This window comes from Rhinatrema bivittatum, chromosome 7 (assembly GCF_901001135.1).
Source record: "Rhinatrema bivittatum chromosome 7, aRhiBiv1.1, whole genome shotgun sequence".
In the NCBI taxonomy this organism is placed as follows: domain Eukaryota; kingdom Metazoa; phylum Chordata; class Amphibia; order Gymnophiona; family Rhinatrematidae; genus Rhinatrema; species Rhinatrema bivittatum.
Window position 1 is genome coordinate 140,360,615 of NC_042621.1, and position 21,433 is coordinate 140,382,047.

Below are 21,433 nucleotides of genomic sequence, written 5' to 3' on the forward strand. Positions count from 1 at the left end.
CTGAGTGCTCTTCCTGTGGGCAACTGTACAGTCTAGATAAAAAGCTAGAGCTCGTTTACAGTCAAGGGTATGCAAAGCCTGTTCCCCTGGATTGGAATGGGGCCTGGGAAAGAAGGTAGGTAGTATCATGGATTGATTAATGTGAAACTCCGAAACTACCTTAGATAAAAACTTAGGGTGAGTGTGGAGTACCGCCCGGTCCTGCAGGAGTTTAGTGTAGGCGGATAGGTAACTAGGGCCTGTAACTCACTAACCCTGCAAGCTGAAGTGATAGCCAAAAGGAAAATCACTTTCCATGTGAGATATTTTAGGTCACAGGAGTGAAGAGGCTCGAATGGTGGTTTCATGAGCTGTCCGAGAACCAGGTTAAGGTCCCAAGAAGGGGCTGGAGGACGTAAAGGTGGCTTGATGTGGAGCAAGCCCTTCCAAAAGCATGTTACGAGGGGTTGTTCTGATATAGGGACATCCACGATGCCTTTATGGAAGGCGGCTACTGCAATGACATGCATTCTGATGGAAGAGGTCTTGAGACCTGACTCTGACAGATGCCAGAGATAGTCCAAAAACTTTGGGATTGGACAGGAAAAGGGATCAAGGGACTGAGGAGCGCACCATGATGTGAACCTTTTCCTTTTATAGGAGTAAGATTTTCTCATGGAAGGTTTCTGGGAAGCAGTCAAGATACGGGAAACTGGGTCTGAAAGGTTAAGTGGTTGAAGGATTAACCTTTCAACATCCATGCTGTCAGGGACAAGGCCTGAAGATTGGGATGGAGTAGGCACCCGTTGTTTTGAGTGATCAGAAGCGGGTGCTTTCCCAAGGGAATGTGCTCGTGGATGGAGAGTTCCTGCAGTATTGGAAACCACACTTGGCGTGGCCAGTGAGGTGCTCTCAGGATCATGGTTCCCTTGTCCTGACGTAGCTTCACGAGAGTCTTCGAGAGAAGAGGAAGTGGAGGGAATGCATAAAGCAGACCGGTTGCCCAAGAGAGGGAGAATGCATCTCTGGGCTGAGAGTGTTTGCTGCGAATGAGAGAGCAGTAATTGACCACTTTGTGGTTCTGAGGGGACGCAAAGAGGTCTGTCTGAGGGTATCCCCATTGTTGAAAGATTGAGTTCGCTACTGAGGGGTTGAGAGACCACTCGTGCGGTTGGAAGACGCGATTCAGCTTGTCTGCCAACACATTGTCCACTCCCGGCAAGTAGGTGGCCCTGAGGTACATCGAGTGGGAGAGAGCTTTCGCCCAAATCTGCGCAGCTTCCTGACACAGAAGGAAGGAGCCTGTGCCTCCCTGCTTGTTGATGTACCACATGGCCACCTGGTTGTCCGTCTGAATCAGGATGACTTGATTTGATAGGCGATCCTGGAAAGCCCTGAGAGCATATCGTATTGCTCGAAGCTCTAGGAAATTTATTTGGTGTTTGGCTTCCTCTGGAGACCAAGACCCCTGTGTCTGCAGATCGGCCACGAGGGCTCCCCACCCGAGGTTGGAAGCGTCGGTGGTGAGAATGACTTGAGGATTTGGAACTTGAAAGGGCAATCCCTGGAGGAGATTGTTTTGATTTTTCCACCAGGCGAGAGACAGACGGAGTGAGTCGGTGATGTGGACAATGGTCGATAGAGGCTGAATAGCTTGAATCCATTGTGACCTCAGAGTCCAGTGCATAAGTCTCATGGCCAAGCGGGCTGTTGGTGTGACATGGACTGAGAACGCCATGTGTCCCAGAAGGACGAGGAATTGGCGAGCTGTTGTAGCATGTTGAGACTGCAACTGGTGAGCGAGAGACACGAGAGTTACCGCTTGTTGTTGAGGCAGAAAAACCTTTGCCTGCAAGGTGTCCAAGTCTGCTCCAATGAATGACAAGGTTTGAGATGGGACTAAACAAGATTTCTCGTAATTGACAAGAAATCCTAGTGAAATCAGAGTGTGTAGAGTTAAATCGAGGGGCGACCGAGCAGTTTGCTGAGTTGGAGCCCTGATTAACCAGTCGTCCAGATAGGGGTAGACGTGAATACCTTGGGTTCTGAGGAAAGCTGCGACAACTACGAGACATTTGGTAAAGACTCATGGTGCAGATGCTAGGCCGAACGGAAGCACTAGGTATTGATAGGGTTCGGGGCCTACTACAAATCTCAGGTACTTGGGATGAGCTGGAGTTATCGCAATGTGGGTGTATGCGTCCTGGAGGTCCAGAGAGCAAAGCCAGTCTCCTCTTTGTAGAAGAGGTAGCAGCGATCCCAAGGTTACCATCTTGAACTTTTCCCGCTGAAGGTACTTGTTGAGAGCACGTAGGTCCAGAATTGGATAAACACCCCCTGATTTTCTGGGGATTAGAAAGTACCGGGAATAGAACCCTAGGCCTTGCTTCGAGTGTGGAATGGGTTCTATTGCTCTTGACTGGAGAAGGAGGGCTACCTCTTGATCCAGAAGAAGGGCATGGTCGGATGTTCTCCACATCTGCAGAGGTGCGGAGTCCGGTGGCAGGGCGAGAAAGTTCAGATGGTAACCCTGAGCAATGATTGCCAATACCCATTGGTCAGTTGTGATTGACTGCCATATGTTGTGAAAGTGGCACAAGCGACCTCCCACTGGTATGTGTGACAGAGGAATCTGGCTGCTGCTCTCCAAGCGGAAGTAAAAAACCTGAAGCAGGTCCTGGCTGCGGAGCTGCTTGTGGTTTTTGTTTTCGGGCTTGGCGAGGTTGAGGCTTTTGATAAGGTCTCATAGCACAGGTCCTTACTGGTGGCGGATAGGCCTTCCTTGGATGGTAGAACAACTTCTTAGAGTTCTTCCTGAAGGGCTGTCTTGAGGAGAAGTTGGAAGGCATTGAAGAGAGCTGTTTGAGGGTCTCATGATGGTCTTTTAATTCAGCCACCAATCGTTGGATCTGTTCTCCAAACAGATTATCTCCGATACATGGTAGGTTGGACAACCGGTCTTGCACTTCTGAGCGAAGGTCAGAAGCCTTGAGCCAGGCCTACCATCTTGCCGAAATAGCCGCTGCAGACACTCTGGTAGAGGTGTCAAAAATGTCATAAGATGTTCGAATCTCATGCTTGCCTGCCTCAAATCCTTTGTTTACAAGGGTTTGTAGCTGGTCTTGGAATTGTTCAGGTAGGGACTCGGAGAAGTCCTGTATCTGCTAAATATGACTCTATTATATTGGGTCATATAAAGCTGATAGGCAGCAATTCGGGATATGAGCATGGCCCCTTGGAATACTCATCAACCAAGGTTGTCTAGGAATTTTTGTTCCTTAGCAGGAGGGGTAGACGAGTGAGGTTTTGACCTTTTTGCCCTCTTTTGAGCAGACTCTACCACAACTGAGTGGTGGTCGAGCTGGGATTTTTGAAAGCCTGGGGCTGACTGAACTAAATAGGTAGTGTCAGCTTTTCTGTGTACTGGAGCAATTGATCCAGGATTTTCCCAGTTCTTTTTGAGGAGATCAAGAAGGACCTGATGAATGGGAATAGAGGTGATCACTTTGGGTGCATCCAGGAATTGGAGTAATTCCATCATCTGGTGTCTATCATCCTGTTCCGTCTGCAGTTGAAAAGAACCAACTCAGAAATTTCCTTCACAAAATTTATGAATGAGAGGTCCTCTGGAGAAGAACGCTTTCTACTTTCAGTGGGAGAAGGTGGTGAAGGTAAGTCATCGGTGTCTGCTGAAGTATCATCACCCCAAGTGTCATAAGGATCAGCAGACTGTCCTTTAGGAAGTGAAGGGGGTTGGATACCTGAGGGTCCTGGTCTAGGCTCCGAAAAAAATCGGAGGAATCGCCGGAGGCACCGATGATGGCATTGAAGGCACCGGTGCAGGCATCGATGGATGACTCGATGGCGCCGACGAACGTATAGGCACCGATGAATGAATTGATGGCGAGGGATGTATCGGCATCTCTGGCTGAGGCAACACACCCGATGGAGGGATGCGGAACGGTGTTTCTCCTCCCAATGAAGCTGTCATCGGGGAGGGCATCAGAGCCATCGGAGACCCGGGATCCATTGGTGGAAGGGCGGCCATCAGCGCCTCCATTCTGGATAGCAGCAGTGCCAGCGCTGCTGGAATCGGGTCAATGACAGGTTCCACAATTGGTGCCGGTGCCGGAGGAACCTGGAGACGTTGCATCGCCTTGTCGATGGCCTCCTGAACCAGCTGGTCCAGTTCTTCTCAGAGACCTGGAGCAAGCAGCCCCGGCTCCGGAACAGAAGAGGGAGGCAGAGGCATAGCCAGAGGGACCACCCTTACAGGCGGAATCGCGGCTCCCAAACCCCGATCAGGTGAGGGTTGCCTTGGTGACCCGGTTGAAGGAATGGTCGGTGCCTTTCCTGAACGGGGCTTCTTCGACGGCGGCTCGGACGGTGGTGAGGTCGATGATTTCGCTCCCTCGATGGTCAGAGTTTTGTGATGTCGATGGCAATGTTTTTTCCTGTGATCCCCTCGATCCTGAGGGGGAGTAGATGGTGTCGATGGTCGTGAAGACGTCGATGGCGGTCGGTCTCCAGTCGGTGGTCGATGCTGGCGCGAAGTCGATGGTGCCGGTTCCGATGATGTCGATGCAATGGACGGAGTCGGGTTTGAGCACGGAAGAGGAGTTCCATCTTCTCCATTCTGGCTTTGCGACCTTTGGGTGTCATGAGGGCACATTTGGTGCAAGTCAGGACATCATGCTCACGGCCTAAACACATTACACAGACTCCATGGGTGTCTGTGATAGACATGGTGCGAGTACAGTCCAGGCACCGACAGAACCCCGACATCATGGCCATTGAAAAAAATCGAGCCGCGGTATGGTCGATGGCCAGTAGGCCACAAGGGCCAAACTCTACGGTAATCGACAGTAAACGGGTAAAAACTTACCGGAGTACCGCAGTCAGAGAAAAGTTAGAGGAGGGACCCCTGTGGGGCAATTTAACTTTTAATAATTCCATGAGAAAAATTCCTGTCAGGAATCTCTTCAGAGCTCCTTTACCGCGAGGTTACTGCTGCACGGAAAAAAGAAGACTGAAGGGGGACCCCTGCTGGCTGCAGGGTTAGTGCCATGCTGGGCATGCCCAGTAGGGGCCAGTCAAAGTTCTGGAAACTTTAACAGAAGTTTTCCGTGATTGGGCTCCATCCTGATGATGTCACCCATATGTGAGGACTACCATCCTGCTTGTCCTGTGAGAAATAATATATCTAATATATCTTCAATGTATATCTGTATGAGGTCTCTTTCGTCTTATGATCCAATTAAAATTTTATTAGGTTAGCCTACTCCAGGTATTTCCCCCATTCCCCAAAGAAAAGAATGCGTAATTCCCTATTTCTCTGTGTAAATGGCTTTGAAAATTGCCCTCTAAAGCACTTTAGTTTTTTGAATTGTAGTTAATCTTTTTTTTTTCTTTTGTCACTCTCTTTCAAAGGGTGAACCAGGTAACCCAATCTCTTGCCGAGACAAGAATAGTGGTTGCTGGGTTTTGAAGGGAGTACTAAACCATGGTGGTATGAAGGATTTTGGACCCTTCCTTTATACCAGGACATCATACTACAGAAAATGGATTTTGACCAAGACAGAGGCAGCAGGAGCCCCCTTCTATCCTACACTCAACGCCACAGAAAAAGCCATGTCTCTGGTTCCTGAGAACTTAAAAGTGAAGTCTCTGACAAAATATGAGGATGAAAAACAGAAGGAAATCAGTTCCAGTATAAAAGCATTGGATGCCATTTATTATGACTATTACAATGGGGAAAACCCCATTGGTTGTGGGATAACATTTGATTATCTTCTGCTCCTGAAAGCACAAAGTCTACTTTTACTTAGTCTTCTGCTCTACTGGTGATGGGGCCAGGCAGAAGATGCTATAGTAGAAAATATATGGGATGAAACAACATTTTTATGTCTCTGTATTATTTATTTTCTCTCACTTAATCATCTTTGTTTAATTCTATATAATCACTCACAAAGTTCAGTTTCAGTAGTTAAATTCAAAAGGTCACTGTAGTACAAACTTCAGAGGGCTGTTATGAACACAAACAAGAAAGTATTAATTTCATCACTATGGTGATTTATAAATGGGCTGCACAAATCAATATCTTTAGTGGTTCATTCACTTTCAGGCTGTTATTTCAGCTTTCTTATTTCTAAAGCTAAGGGATCATTGCTTTGAAACATGTGGGTTGTCAAAAATAGCAGGCTGATGCCATCAGTAGACTTGTGAATTAAAAAAAAAATCTTTGTAAACTAGTCTGATAAGCCTGCAAAATGTTCATAGGTTTCATAAATTAGTATGTCAAAACAAAAAAGTTTCCAATGCAAACCCTTCAAATCAGCATTAGAATCTGAGCAGATCTGCATGACTGGAAGCAAACAGATTCACTGCAGATTTCTGAGAATCTGTGGCAAATTTGTTTTAAATTTGGACAAATTCTCCCTTGCAATGGTAAGGCCATAGGGATGAATTTTAAAATCCATGTGCGGTACCCGGTGTATGCATATGGATGCACCGATTTTATAACATGCTCGCATCGCCGCACGCATGTTATAAGATCCAATGCTGGCGAACACATGCGTTCCCGATTTTGTATCAGCGCATGCATGTGTGCATAGGTGCCCCACTCGCGCACGCAGGAGGGGATTTTTTCAATTACGTGTGGTGACATGATCGGCCTTTTCCCCAGTTCCCTCCCAGTCCACTCCAATTAAGGAACGGACTGGGAGGGAACCTCCCTACCCCCCCTACCTAACCTTCCTCCCTTTTCCCCTCTCCATCTCGACCCCTAAATCTATTCTAACTATCCTTTTTTTTTGTTTTATAACTTACTTCCTCCTCCGAGTAGAAGTAAGTTGTGTGTGCTGGATGGCTAGCAGCACGCGAGTTACCGGGTCAGCGCAAAATGGTGCTGTCCTAGCCAGCCCCCGCCCAGACCCCACTGGGCCCCTTTTGTGAACCCCGGCACTTCCATGTGTATTAAGAGCTATGCATATGGCTTGGCCATTTTTAAAATGCGCTCGGCCCGGTACACGCGTTATCTACCGATTTTTACATTCACGGTGTTTTGAAAATTTGGGCTTCATTGAGCCATGGTGCTGTAAAATGGTGGCTTGAATGGTGGCATATTACATGATAGAACACACAACACAGATTTGTAAAAGCAAATACTCAGTTTACTATATATGGTAAAAATTGTATAAATCAGCATAGACAAATAATATTACACAGCATCATATCAATATTGTGTAAAACAGTAAAAGGCAAATAGCATAATAATAAAGAATAAAGATTAAGATATATACAAAGAAGATAAGAAGATAAAACTATAAGAGAACATAAGAATATAAGACATGTCTTACTGGATCAGACCATCAAGCCCAGCATCTTGTGTCCAACAGTGGCCAATCCAAGTCACAAGTACCTGGAAAGTATCCAAACATTAAATAGATCCCAAGCTACTATTCCTTATTGATTAATAGCAGTTTATGGACTTTTCTTCTAGGAACTTAACCAAATCCTTTTTAAACCCAGTTACACTAACTGCTGTAACCACATCTTCTGGCAATGAATTCCAGAGCTTAACTATGCGCTGAGTGAAAAATAATTTTCTCCAATTTGTTTTAAATGTTCTACTTGCTAACTTCATGGCATGCCCCCTAGTCTTTCTATTATCTGAGAGAGAAAATAACCAATTTACATTAACCTATTCAAGTACTTTCATGATTTTGTAGACCTCTATCATATCCCCCCTCAGCCATCTCTTCTCTAAGCTGAACAGCTCCAACCTCTTTAGACTTTCCTCGTAGGGGAGCTATTCCATGTCCCTTATCATTTTGATCACCCTTCTCTGCACGTTCTCCAATGTAACTACATTTTGTTTGAGATGCGGCAACCAGAATTGCAAACAGTATTCAAGGTGCGGTCTCACCATGGACGATACAGAGGCATTATGACATCCACCATTTTATTTGCCATTCCCTTCCTAATAATTCTTAATATTGTTTTCTTTTTTGACCTCCACAGCACTCTAAGCTGACGATTTCAATGGATTATTCACTATGACGCCTAGATCCCTTTCCTGAGATGGCATCTAACATCATGTAACTACAGTAAGGATTATTTTTCACTATATGCATCACCTTGCACCTGCCCACATTAAATTTAATTTGCCATTTGGAAGCCTAATCTTCCAGTCTCACAAGGTCCTCCTGCAATTTATCACAATCTACTTGAGATGTAATTACTCCGAATAATTTTGTGTCAACTGCAAATCTGATCATTTTACTCATCATACCTCTTTCCAGATCACCAGATGATTTATAAATAAATTAAAAATCACCAGTCCAAGTACAGATCCCTGAGGCACTCCATTTTTTACCTTTTTCCACTGTGAAAACAGACAATTTAATCCTACTTTCTGTTTTTTGTCTTTTAATCAGTTTGCAATCCATAAAAGGACATCACCTCCTATCCTATGACTTTTTAGTTTTCTTAGAAACCTATCTTGAGGGACTCTGTCGAACGCTTTCTGAAAATCCAAATATACCACATCTACTGGTTCAACTTTGTCTACATGTTTATTTATCCCTTCAAAAAAATATAGATTTATGAGGCAAGACTTCCCTTGGGTAAATCCATACTGGCTGTGTCCCATTAAACCATGTCTATCTAAATATTTTGTAATTTTATTCTTTTTAACAGTTTCCACAATTTTTCCCAGCAATGAAGTCAGGCTCACCAGTCTATAAGTTTCTTGGATTACCCTGGAAAGCTTTTAAAATATCATAGTTAAATTGGCCACCTTCCAATCTTCAGGTCCAATGGATGATTTTAATGATAGGTTACAAATTAATTGTAATAGGTCTGAAATTTCATTTTTGATTTTTTTCAGCACCCTGGGGTGTGTACCATCAGGTCCAAGTGATTTACTAGTCTTTTTTTGTCAATATGGCCTATTACATCTTCCAGGTTCATTGTGATTTGGTTCACCCTGAATCGTCACCCTTGAAAACTGTCTCTGGAACCGGTATGTCCCCAACATCCTCTTCAGTAAACACTGAAGCAAAGAATTTGTTTAGTCTTTCTGCGTTGGCCTTATCTTCCCTAAGAGCCCCTTTAACCTCTTGATCATCTAACGTTCCAACCGACTCCCTTGCAGGCTTTCTGCTTTGGATATATATTTTTTAAGTTTTTATTATGAGTTTTTCCCTCTATGGCCAACTTCTTTTCAAATTCTCTCATTTAGCCAATACTTGTGCTTTATCCTATTTTCTTCTGATAGATCCTTCTTCCAATTTTTGAATGCAGATCTTTTGGCTAAAATAGCCTCTTTCATCTCACTTTTTATCCATGCTGGCAATCATTTGGCCTTCCTTCCACCTTTCCTAATGCATGGACTACATCTGAAATGCGCTTTTAAGATGGTATTTTTTTAACAATATCCGTGCCTGTTGCACACTCTTAACCTTTGTAGTTGTACCTTTCAGTTTTTTTTGTTTTGTTTTGGGTTTTTTGTTGTTTTTTTTTTAAACTTTTTCTCATTTTATCAAAGTTTTCCTTTTAAATGTTTAGTGCTAGAGTCGTTGATTTACTATTAACCCCCTTCCAATCATTAATTCAAATTTTATCATATTATGATCACTATTGCCAAGCGGCCCCACCACCGTTACCTCTCTCACTAAATCCTGCACTCCACTGAGAATTAGATCTAAAATTATTCAATCTCTCATCGGTTCCTGAACCAATTGCTCCTTAAAACTGTCATTTACTCCATCTAGGAACTTTATCTCTCTAGCATGTCCTGATGTTACATTTACCCAGTCAATATTGGGGTAAATCTCCCATTATTACTGCACTACCCATTTGGTTAGCTTCCCTAATTTCTCTTTGCATTTTATTGTCTGTCTCATCATTTTGGACAGGTGAAGGGTAGTATACTCCAATGGCTATACTCTTCCCCAACACACAAGGGATTCCTACCCATAAAGATTTGATTGTGCATTTAGTCTCTTGAATGATCTTTATCCTGTTGGATGCTATTCCATCCTGGACATACAGTACCACCTTGCAACCAAGTTGCTCCTCTCTTTCACTGCAATATAATTTGTACCCTTGTATAGCATTATCCCATTGGTTATCCTCTTTCCACCATGTCTCTGAGATGCCAATTAAATCTATGTTATCATTCTCTGCTATATACTCTAACTCTCTAGTCTTACTTCAATGATTTCTGGCATTAGTATACAAACATTTCAAAGTGTTTTTTGCTTGTATTAACATTCTGGTTTTCAGTTGACAGGGATAAATTGGAATCTTTTAGTTCAGGTGATTCTTTACTTATAGGCACATGGACTTTTCTTATTTCTGGAACCTCTGTACTTGGGATGCCCTAACTCTAATGCTTCATTAGTATCCTTCGAAGATACCACCCTCCGAACCATATGCTGCTGAGTGACTGTCAGCTTTCTCTTCTGATTTAGTTTAAAAGCTGTTCCATCTCCTTTTTAAAGGTTAGCGCCAGCAGCCTGTTTCCACCCTGGTTAAGGTGAAGCCCATCGCTTCAGAAAAGATTCCCCCTTCCCCAAAAGATTCACCAGTTCCTTCCAAAACTCTCTACATTCCTAATAATTGAATCACCAACTATGATTGCAGATCTAACCCTTCCCTCCTGGGTAGTAGCCCTGGAAGACACATCCTCGGTGTAAGAGGACAATACATCACCTGGAGAGCAGGTCCGTGTTAAAGGATCATTTCCTGCTGCACCTGGTTGATACTCTCCGACCAGGAGACCTTCTTCCTCCAAGGCAGCACCAGGGCTGCCAGACAGGAGTTGGGGCTTGGCTACTATATCCCTGAAGGTCTCATCTTTATACCTCTCTGTCTGCCTTAGCTCCTTCAGGTCTGCCACTCTAGTTTCCAGAGATTGGACTTGTTGTCTGAGAAACAGGAGCTCTTTGCACGGGGTGCACACATACAACCTCTCACCAGCAGGTAAAAAATCTTACATGTGACACTCGATGCAAAAGTCTGGAAGGCCCCCCTCTTTATGCTGGATTGCTGCCTTATTCTTAATTTTGTTCAGTTCCTAGTTAAGTTTAGGTTGCTATGGGAGTAGGAATGTGTACAGTTAGGGTCCTTTAAATTTATTAGTGTTTTTACTATTTATCTGGTAGTGACCTATAAGGGGATGATTAAACTCTTGATAAAGTCACGATTGCCCCAGGTCTTAAGTTAAAAGGCTGATTACATTTTTTTTAAATGTGAAAATGTCACCTGCCTATAAATCAAAGGATAAGCTAGGGGTGGGTGGGAGAGGAGTGGGAGGGAGGCAAAGAAACACACAAACTCCTGGTTTTTGCTTGCTTTCTGACTAGCTATTTAATACAAACACACAAACGCACTAAAGAATATACCCCAATAGTTTTTCTTCTCCCCAAAACTTTTAAGTTCTAAAATTTCCCCAAGCAGTACTTACAGATTCTCTTCAGCCACCAGCAAGGTGATCCTCCCTTCTCAGTCCCTCTTTATTGTGAGGGGGACATGGGCGCAGAGACCCCACAAAGTAGCTGGCACTGCTCCTCCATGGATCCTCTAAAGAATATTGTCAATTGCCATTCTCTTATACTCTCATTCTCTGGTTCTCATTCAGGGTCTACAAGTTTTAGGAGTCATTAAAACTCATAGTTTCAACAAGATTTATGGTTCTGCTATCGCTCGTTAGAGACATTCTGTGCCTGTTCCCAAGCACTGACTTTCACCAGCCTTATCACTTAGAAGAACAGATGTCTTCTTATCTGAGCTTGTTATTATGCAAACTTAGAAATAAGGAAAAAAAAGCATGCAGCAGTATAGTATTTAAAAATGTCTTAACAATCCTTATGCTAAGTTATGCACTATATATTGATCTTCATTCATTCATTTATTGGTGATTGCATTGATCCACTATTAACCCCACCTGTGCATACAATGCTCTTCTGGAAAACTAAAAAAAATAACTCCTTAAAATTTTAATACAGGTGTGACTGCACCTTTAATGTGTGCAATTCTGGTTGCCCCATCTCAAGAAAGACATAGTGGAGCTAGAAAAAGTGCAGAGAAGGGCAACAAAAATGATAAAAGGGATGGAACATCTCTTTTAAGATGAGAGGCTATACAGATTTGGGTTCTTCATCATGGAAAAGAGATGGCTGAGAGGGGACATAATAGAAGTTTATAAAATCATGAGTGGAGTGGAACAGGTAAATAAAGGGTGATTATTTACCTTTTCAAATAAAACTAAAACAAGGGAACACTCCATGAAATTAATAACCAGCAGATTCAAAACATCTTAGAAAAGGAAAATTTGTTCTTACCTGATAATTTTCATTCCTGTAGTACTACAGATCAGTCCAGACAAATGGGTTTTGCATCCCTATCAACAGATGGAGCCAGAGAACAAAACCTTTGAGGCATTGCTACATATCAGAGTGCCACCTGAAGTCCCTCAGTATTGACCTGTACCCAAGCCAAGATGATCATTTATTTATTTATTTATTTAAAAACTTTTCTATACCGTCGCTAAGTTATATACTATTGCAACGGTTTACAAATAGGCACATAGACTAAGGTAAGTAAATGCAGGATATCGTACATTCTAACAGGTGCCAATAAAGTTCGGTTACAATTTCATAAATAAAATCATTATTTGAGTAATGTTGGTCAAGTCCAGGTATATTATTGAGTTACTATCGCTTTGAAATATTACTTCTTAAAAGTAGGATTGATTAAATTCATTCTCATCTGCATTACCTTGTACTTTCATTCTCTACCCTCCATACTCTTTAGTGAAGGCTTTTTTAAAGAGCCATGTTTTTAGATTTTTCTTAAAAGTTTTGAGATTATTCTGTAATCTGAGTTCGGGTGGCATCGTGTTCCATAGTATGGGCCCAGCCAATGATAAAGCCCTTTCTCTCACTTGGGTTAATTTTGCTGACTTTACTGAAGGGATTGTTAGTAGTGCTTTGTTTGCTGAGCGGAGGTTTCTTTGTGGAACGTGTACTCGTAAGGCTGTGTTTAGCCAGTCTGCTTCTTTATCATATATTAGTTTGTGTATGGTGCATAAGGCTTTGTATTTTATCCTGTATTCGATCAAACTAACAAACCACAATAAAAAAAACCCCAAAAACTATGGGTGAGCAGAGAAAATAGTTGGAGCCCCCTATAACTAGGACCCTTTGATTAAAATCAAGGAATATATAAATCCATGTACACTTTTATTAACTCTGAGTATGACTATATATTGCCTCAACAACATCCAGAGGCGAGGAATGAAGGGGATGGGTCTCTGAACTGATCTGTGATACTACAGGAATGAAAATGATCAGGTAAGAACAAATTTTCCTTTTCTGTTCATACCCCAGATTAGTCCAGACAAGTGGGATGTACCCAAGCTCCCCTAAACTGGGCGGGAACCCGAAAAGACCCACATGCATCATACTTTCCCCAAAAGCGCCAAATCGGTAATGTTTGGAGAAAGTATGCAGAGAGAAGACCATGTCGCTGCTCAACAAATCTCTTGCAGAGAAATCAACTGACACTCCTTCCAGGAAGTTGCTTGTGCCCTAGTGGAGTGCGTCTGCAACCGTTCTGGAACTGACCGGCCCTTACAGATGTAGTTGCATTAATCATCTCTCTCGGCCATCTTGCAATCAGGCCCTTGAAAGCCTTTATTTCCCTTCCTTGCTCCACTAAATAAGACAAAAAGATGATCAGATCTCAGAAAAGGATTCGTGACCTTAAGGTACCGCAACAGAATCTGCCGCACAACCCACAAGTGCAACTCCTGTGCCACAGAGCGTCCCGAGACAACTTCAGAAAGGCTGGCACTTCCACCATCTGGTTAAGATGAAAAGATGAAACCATTTAGACAGAAAGAAAGAAACCTTACGCAAAGACACCCCATCCTCCAAAATCCTTAAAGGATCTCTACACGACAATACCTGTAGTTCCGAAATCCTTCTAGCAGAACAGATAGCTACCAGGAAAACAGACTTCAAGGGTAGGTCTTTTAAGATTATCCTTCTAATTGGTTCAGAGGACCACACAGAACTCTAAGAACCAGGTTAAGGTTCGAAGCTGGACATACCTTCCGGATTGGAGGACGCAGATGCTTAACCCCTTTCATGAAACGTGCCACATCCAGATGGACCGCCAGTGACCTTCCCTGTACCTTACCTCGAAGACACCCTAAGGCTGCCACTTGAACTTGAAAACAATTAAAGGCCAAGCCCTTAGACAATCCACTCTGAAAGAAGGATAAGACATGTGGCACATTTAATTTCAAAGGTTGCAAGCTATTCTGCAAACACCAGGACTCGAAAATTCTCCAAACCCAGACATAAGCCAGAGAAGTGGAAGTCCATCTCACCTGAAGCAAAGTCGTAATTACAGGTTCTGAGTATCCCTTCATGCAGAGCCGCTGCCTTTCAAATGCCAAGCTGCTAGACAGAAGCGATCCACCCAGTCTGAAAATATGGGCCCCTGCCACAACAACCATGGCAGATGATGGGACCGTCCACCACTAGATAAACCAGATCCACAAACCGGGGGTGATGCAGCCATTCGGGAGCCACCAGAATCACCCTGCCAGATGAAGATCGATGCAGCTCAACACTCTCCCTATGACAGACCATGGGGGAAACATATACAGCAACAGTTCTGTCGGCCACAGCTGAACCAGGGCTTCGATACCCTCGGAGCCGACCTCACCTGTGAATGAAGAATTGGGCTGCCTTCACATTCCTTGGCACCACTATGAGGTCCAACTCTGGCCTACCCCACCTGGCCTGTATTAGGGCAAAGGCCTCTGCCGACAGCTCCCACTCCTTGGGATCCACCACTGTCTGCTGAGATAACTGGCCTGAACGTTGTCCACACCAGCCATGTGTGATGCAGCTATTTTTGTTAAATGGCTCTCCGCCAAAATGAACAGGTTCTACAACTCCTGCGCTACCTGACGACTCTTTGTGCTGCCTTGGCGGCTGATGTATGCTACTGTCATCGCATTGTCCAAAAACACTTGCACTGACCTTATTTGAATGAGCGGAAGAAAAGCCAGCAAGGCCTTGTGAATTGTTCTGGTCTCCAAATGACTGATAAAGAGGGACACCTCCTTTGCCAACCACTGACCCTGGGCTGATCTTCCTTGACAAAGCACTCCATACTTTGAGACTGGCATCTGTTGTCATGACCACCCAGTCGGGCACCTCCAGGTCTGTCCCTCTCTCCATACTGGTCCAAGACAGCCACCAGGAAAGACTGGACCTGGCATTCCCCTGAAGCGGTAAAGGAAGCTGAAACTCCTCTGCAGAGGTGGCATATAAGCAAATGCCCATGAAACTAACTCCAGCGTAGAAGCCATACAGCCAAGAACCTTCAAATAATCCCAGACTTTAGGAACTGAAAGCCGCAGAAGATGGAGCACCTGACCATTCTCTTCGTGGTCAGAAAAATCTTCCCTATCCGGGTATTGAATTGAGACCCCAGGTACTCCAATGACCGGGATGGTTCCAAATGACTCTTCGTCAGGTTCATCACCCAGCCCAATGAGTCCAGAAGCTGCATCACTCATTGATCTGAACGATAATACTCCACCTCTGACTTCGCCCTGATGAGCCAATTGTCCAGGTACGGATGCACCAGGATTCCCTCTCTCCTGAGAGCCGCTGCCACTGCTACCATCACTTTTGTGAATGTCAGTGGAGCCTTCTCCAATCCAAAAGGGAGGGCCCGAAATTGGAAATGCTCTCCTAGGACCATGAACCTCAGGAGCCTCTGGTGATCAGCTCTTATGGGGAACATGGCCTCCGTCAGATCTAATGACGCCAGAAACTCCCCTTTGTGTACAGCCGCTATCATGTTCCGTAATGTCTCCATCTGAAAATGTGATACCCAGAAGGCAGCACTGACCCTCTGCAGATCGAGCATGGGGCGAAAAGTCCCTTCCCTTTTGGGAACCATGAAGTCCACTATCTTCCCTGTTCCCTCTCCTGAAGGGGTACTGGAACAATTGCTCACAGCAACTGTAACCCCTGTAACATGTCCCGCACTGCCTCCCACTTGGAGCGGGAAATGCAGTGGGAGACCCCAAAGGTGTCCCTGAGCGCCAAGAAAATTCTAAGGCATAGCCATCTCTCATCACCTCCAGCACCCACTGGTCTGATGTGATCCTGGCCCATTTCTCGTAAAAAAGGGAAAGCCTCCCTCCGACAGCTTCTGGAGAGGAGCGGACCAACTTGCCTTCATTGATCAATCTTACTTTCGCCTCCCCCATGTGCACAACCATCCCAGGGAGTGTGACATTGCGCTTGAACGGACTGCTGCCTACCTGCGCCCTGCTTTTGTGCCGCAGGCATGGAACCTCTGCTTGAACGAAATCTTCTCATGTCTCAAAAACGAGTATGCGACAGAAAAGACTTCTTGGTGTTCTTCTTGTCCTCAGGCAACTTATTTCCCTTTGACTCCCCAACTGCTTCATCAGTTGCTCTAGGTCCTCTCCAAACAGCAACTTTCCCTTAAAGGGGATGTTACTTGGCTGGGCCTTTGACCACATGTGTGCGAACCAATTTCGCAACCACATTAGCCTCCACGCTGCAACAGCTGAGAACATTTTTCTGGCTGAAGTGCGAACCATGTCGTACAGGGCATCCGCCATTTAGGCAACTCCTGCTTCCAAGCAAGCAGCCTGAGCGGCCTCACTTGATGCCCCCGCCACCTTCTCATGAGCCTTCTGATCCCAGCACAAGCAGGCCCTCTGCATTAAGCTTCCACAGTCCACCTCACGAAGGCTTAAGGCTGAAACCTCAAACAGCCTTCGAGGCTGGTAACTATAGACCGGTTAGCCTCACCTCGGTGGTGGGAAAAGTAATGGAGTCACTGTTGAAAGAAAGAATAGTGAACTATCTACAGTCGGGAGAATTGCTGGACCAGAGGCAGCATGGATTCACCAGGGGAAGAACCTGTCAGACAAATCTGATTGACTTTTTCGACTGGGTAGCCAAGGAATTGGATCGAGGAAGAGCGCTCGATGTCATCTACTTGGACTTCAGCAAAGCTTTTGACACGGTCCCGCACAGGAGACTGAATAAAATGAGAAACTTAGGAGTGAGTGCCAAGGTGGTGGCCTGGATTACAAACTGGTTGACGGACAGAAGACAATGTGTAGTGGTGAATGGAACTTACTCTGAAGAGAGAGCTGTGTTGAGCGGAGTGCCGCAGGGATCGGTGTTGGGACCGGTCCTGTTCAATATCTTTGTGAGCGACATCGCGGATGGGACAGAAAGTAAGGCTTGTCTTTTTGCGGATGAAACTAAGATCTGCAACAGAGTGGACATGCCGGAAGGAGTGGAGAGAATGAGATGGGATCTAAGGAAACTGGAAGAGTGGTCGAAGATATGGCAGCTGAAATTCAACGCCAAGAAGTGCAGAGTCATGCATATGGGGTGTGAAAATCCGAAAGAACTGTATTCGATAGGGGGAGAAGGGCTGATGTGCACGGAACAGGAGAGAGACCTGGGGGTGATAGTGTCTAATGATATGAAGTCCGCGAAACAATGTGACAAGGCGATAGCTAAAGCCAGAAGGGCTGAATAGAGAGAGGAATATCGTGTAAGAAAAGGCATGTGATTATCCCCTTGTACAGGTCCTTGGTGAGGTCTCACCTGGAGTACTGTGTTCAGTTCTGGAGACCGTATCTCCGAAGGGACAAAGACAGGATGGAGGAGGTACAGAGAAGGGTAACCAAAAAGGTGGAGGGTCTTCATCAAATGTCTTCATCAAACTGTCTTCTATCCATTACTAATCTACTCAACAGCTTAAACTTGGTCCTCAATGCCTCAAAGACGGAACTTCTCTTCATCTCTTCAAATGAAAACAATCTTCCTCCACCTTCACCGCACAATGCTCACATCACCTGTACGCACGTTAGAGACCTTGGGGTAATAATAGACAATCGTCTAAACCTTAAAAAAATGGTCAACACAACCACCAAAGACAGTTTCTTCAGACTACAGGTTTTGAAACGACTGAGACCACTCTTATTTTTCCAAGACTTCAGGACAGTCCTCCAGGCTCTTCTGTTCGCCAAAATAGATTACTGCAGTGCCCTCTTTCTAGGCCTCCCTAAATCTACCACCAAACCACTGCAGATGTTACAAAATGCGGCAGCGAGACTGCTGACCAACACCAGCCGCGGTGAACACATCTCCCCCGTCCTCAGAAACCTACATTGGTTACCAGTAAATTTCAGAATCCTGTACAAATCTATTACCCTAATACACAAAACCATCCATCAGCAACTCCAACTCGACCTGGATATCCCTTTCAAACTCCACTCCTCTAACAGACCAACGAGAGATATCCACAAAGGCACTCTGAAATTTCCCCCTACTAAAGCCACTCGCCGCTCTACGACCAAAGACAGAGCTTTTTCAATTGCAGGCCCAGCTATCTGGAACAATATCCCAGCAAATCTCAGATTGGAACCCTGCCTCTTAACCTTCAGAAAAAGACTAAAGACGTGGCTCTTTCACCAAGCCTTCCCAGATCCACCGGATAATCACTAGTTTGAGCCTCACTTCTTACAAGGACTTTGACACACTTCCTCCTGAACAATGGACACTGGCATTTCCTGGTTAAAGCATATGCTCTAACCCGTTAAATTATTCGTATCATGTTATATTTATTCTACCTGCCTCTATCTTCCTTCCAGCTTGTCTTTAAGCCTCCAAGATTTCCATACCTTGTTGATTGTAACTTTGACTTATTCCTTTTCCTTTGTTATCTATTATTTACCAGAATTGTTACCTCAGTTTTTACCCTTTGTTAAAATGTAAACCGATCCGATATGGTTATCTACTATGAAGGTCGGTATAAAAAACTGCTAAATAAATAAATAAATAAATGACTTATGAGGGGAGATTGAAGAATCTAAATAAGTACACCCTGGAGGAAAGGAGGAGCAGAGGTGATATGATAACAGACTTTCAGATACTTGAAAGGTCTTAATGATCCAAAGACAACGACAAACCTTTTCCGTTGCAAAAAAATCAGCAGAACAAGGGGTCACGATTTAAAACTCCAGGGAGGAAGACTCAGAACCAATGTCAGGAAGTATTTCTTCACATTTTCAATATTGCCAAATTAGTGATCCAAAAAAATTATTTTCAGTTTTCTGACAAATTTCTTTTGCAAGTCCACGGCATAGCAATGGGTTCATCTGCAGCTCCATCCATAGCGAATTTAGTTATGGACAGATTGGAAAGACTACATATATATGGGTCGAGATGGTTTAACATGGTTTCCCTCTGGATTAGGTACATTGATGACCTTTTGATATTCTGGACAGAGGATTTATCGTTGCTACAAGAATTTTCATGGTGGATAAGAACATAAGAACATAAGAAAATGCCATACTGGGTCAGACCAAGGGTCCATCAAGCCCAGCATCCTGTTTCCAACAGTGGCCAATCCAGGCCATAAGAACCTGGCAAGTACCCAAAAGCTAAGTCTATTCCATGTTATCATTGCTAATGGCAGTGGCTATTCTCTAAGTGAACTTAATAGCAGGTAATGGACTTCTCCTCCAAGAACTTATCCAATCCTTTTTTAAACACAGCTATACTAACTGCACGAACCACATTCTCTGGCAACAAATTCCAGAGTTTAATTGTGCGTTGAGTAAAAAAGAACTTTCTCCGATTAGTTTTAAATGTGCCCCATGCTAACTTCATGGAGTGTCCCCTAGTCCTTCTACTATCCGAAAGAGTAAATAACCGATTCACATCTACCTGTTCTAGACCTCTCATGATTTTAAACACCTCTATCATATCCCCCCTCAGTCGTCTCTTCTCCAAGCTGAAAAGTCCTAACCTCTTTAGTCTTTCCTCATAGGGGAGTTGTTCCATTCCCCTTATCATTTTGGTAGCCCTTCTCTGTACCTTCTCCATCGCAATTATATCTTTTTTGAGATGCGGCGACCAGAATTGTACACAGTATTCAAGGTGCGGTCTCACCATGGAGTGATACAGAGGCATTATGACATTTTCCGTTTTATTCATCATTCCTTTTCTAATAATTCCCAACATTCTGTTTGCTTTTTTGACTGCCGCAGCACACTGAACCGACGATTTCAATGTGTTATCCACTATGACACCTAGATCTCTTTCTTGGGTTGTAGCACCTAATATGGAACCCAACATCGTGTAATTTTGATGTTTAGAACACTTTCCACTATTTTTCCTGGCACTGAAGTCAGGCTAACCGGTCTGTAGTTTCCCGGATCGCCCCTGGAGCCCTTTTTAAATATTGGGGTTACATTTGCTATCCTCCAGTCTTCAGGTACAATGGATGATTTTAATGATAAGTTACAAATTTTTACTAATAGGTCTGAAATTTCATTTTTTAGTTCCTTCAGAACTCTGGGGTGTATACCATCCGGTCCAGGTGATTTACTACTCTTCAGTTTGTCAATCAGGCCTACCACATCTTCTAGGTTCACCGTGATTTGATTCAGTCCATCTGAATCATTACCCATGAAAACCTTCTCCATTACGGGTACCTCCCCAACATCCTCTTCAGTAAACACCGAAGCAAAGAAATCATTTAATCTTTCCACGATGGCCTTATCTTCTCTAAGTGCCCCTTTAACCCCTCGATCATCTAACGGTCCAACTGACTCCCTCACAGGCTTTCTGCTTCGGATATATTTAAAAAAGTTTTTACTGTGAGTTTTTGCCTCTACAGCCAACTTCTTTTCAAATTCTCTCTTAGCCTGTCTTATCAATGTCTTACATTTAACTTGCCAATGTTTATGCTTTATCCTATTTTCTTCTATTGGATCCTTCTTCCAATTTTTGAATGAAGATCTTTTGGCTAAAATAGCTTCTTTCACCTCCCCTTTTAACCATGCCGGTAATCGTTTTGCCTTCTTTCCACCTTTCTTAATGTGTGGAATACATCTGGACTGTGCTTCTAGAATGGTATTTTTTAACAATGACCACGCCTCTTGGACAATTTTTACTTTTGTAGCTGCTCCTTTCAGTTTTTTTCTAACAATTTTTCTCATTTTATCAAAGTTTCCCTTTTGAAAGTTTAGCACGAGAGCCTTGGATTTGCACACTGTTCCTTTTCCAGTCATTAAATCAAATTTGATCATATTATGATCACTATTGCCAAGCGGCCCCACCACCGTTACCTCTCTCACCTAGTCCTGTGCTCCACTGAGAATTAGATCTAAAATTGCTCCCTCTCTCGTCGGTTCCTGAACCAATTGCTCCATAAAGCTATCATTTATTCCATCCAGGAACGTTATCTCTCTAGCGTGACCCGATGATACATTTACCCAGTCTATATTGGGGTAATTGAAGTCTCCCATTATTACTGCACTACCAATTTGGTTAGCTTCCCTAATTTCTCTTAG

General features: G+C 44.0%; 1 protein-coding gene across 1 annotated transcript in view; it reads left to right on the forward strand.

Annotated features, from left to right (window-relative positions):
- Window positions 1-5,826, forward strand: part of PRSS54 (serine protease 54) — a 64,999-nt gene extending 59,173 nt beyond the window's left edge. Inside the window, exon 6 of the mRNA XM_029610694.1 lies at window positions 5,410-5,826. Within this exon, the coding sequence (XP_029466554.1) occupies window positions 5,410-5,826 (417 nt within the window). The remainder of the gene's footprint in view (window positions 1-5,409) is intronic.
- The last annotated feature ends 15,607 nt before the right edge of the window (window positions 5,827-21,433 follow it).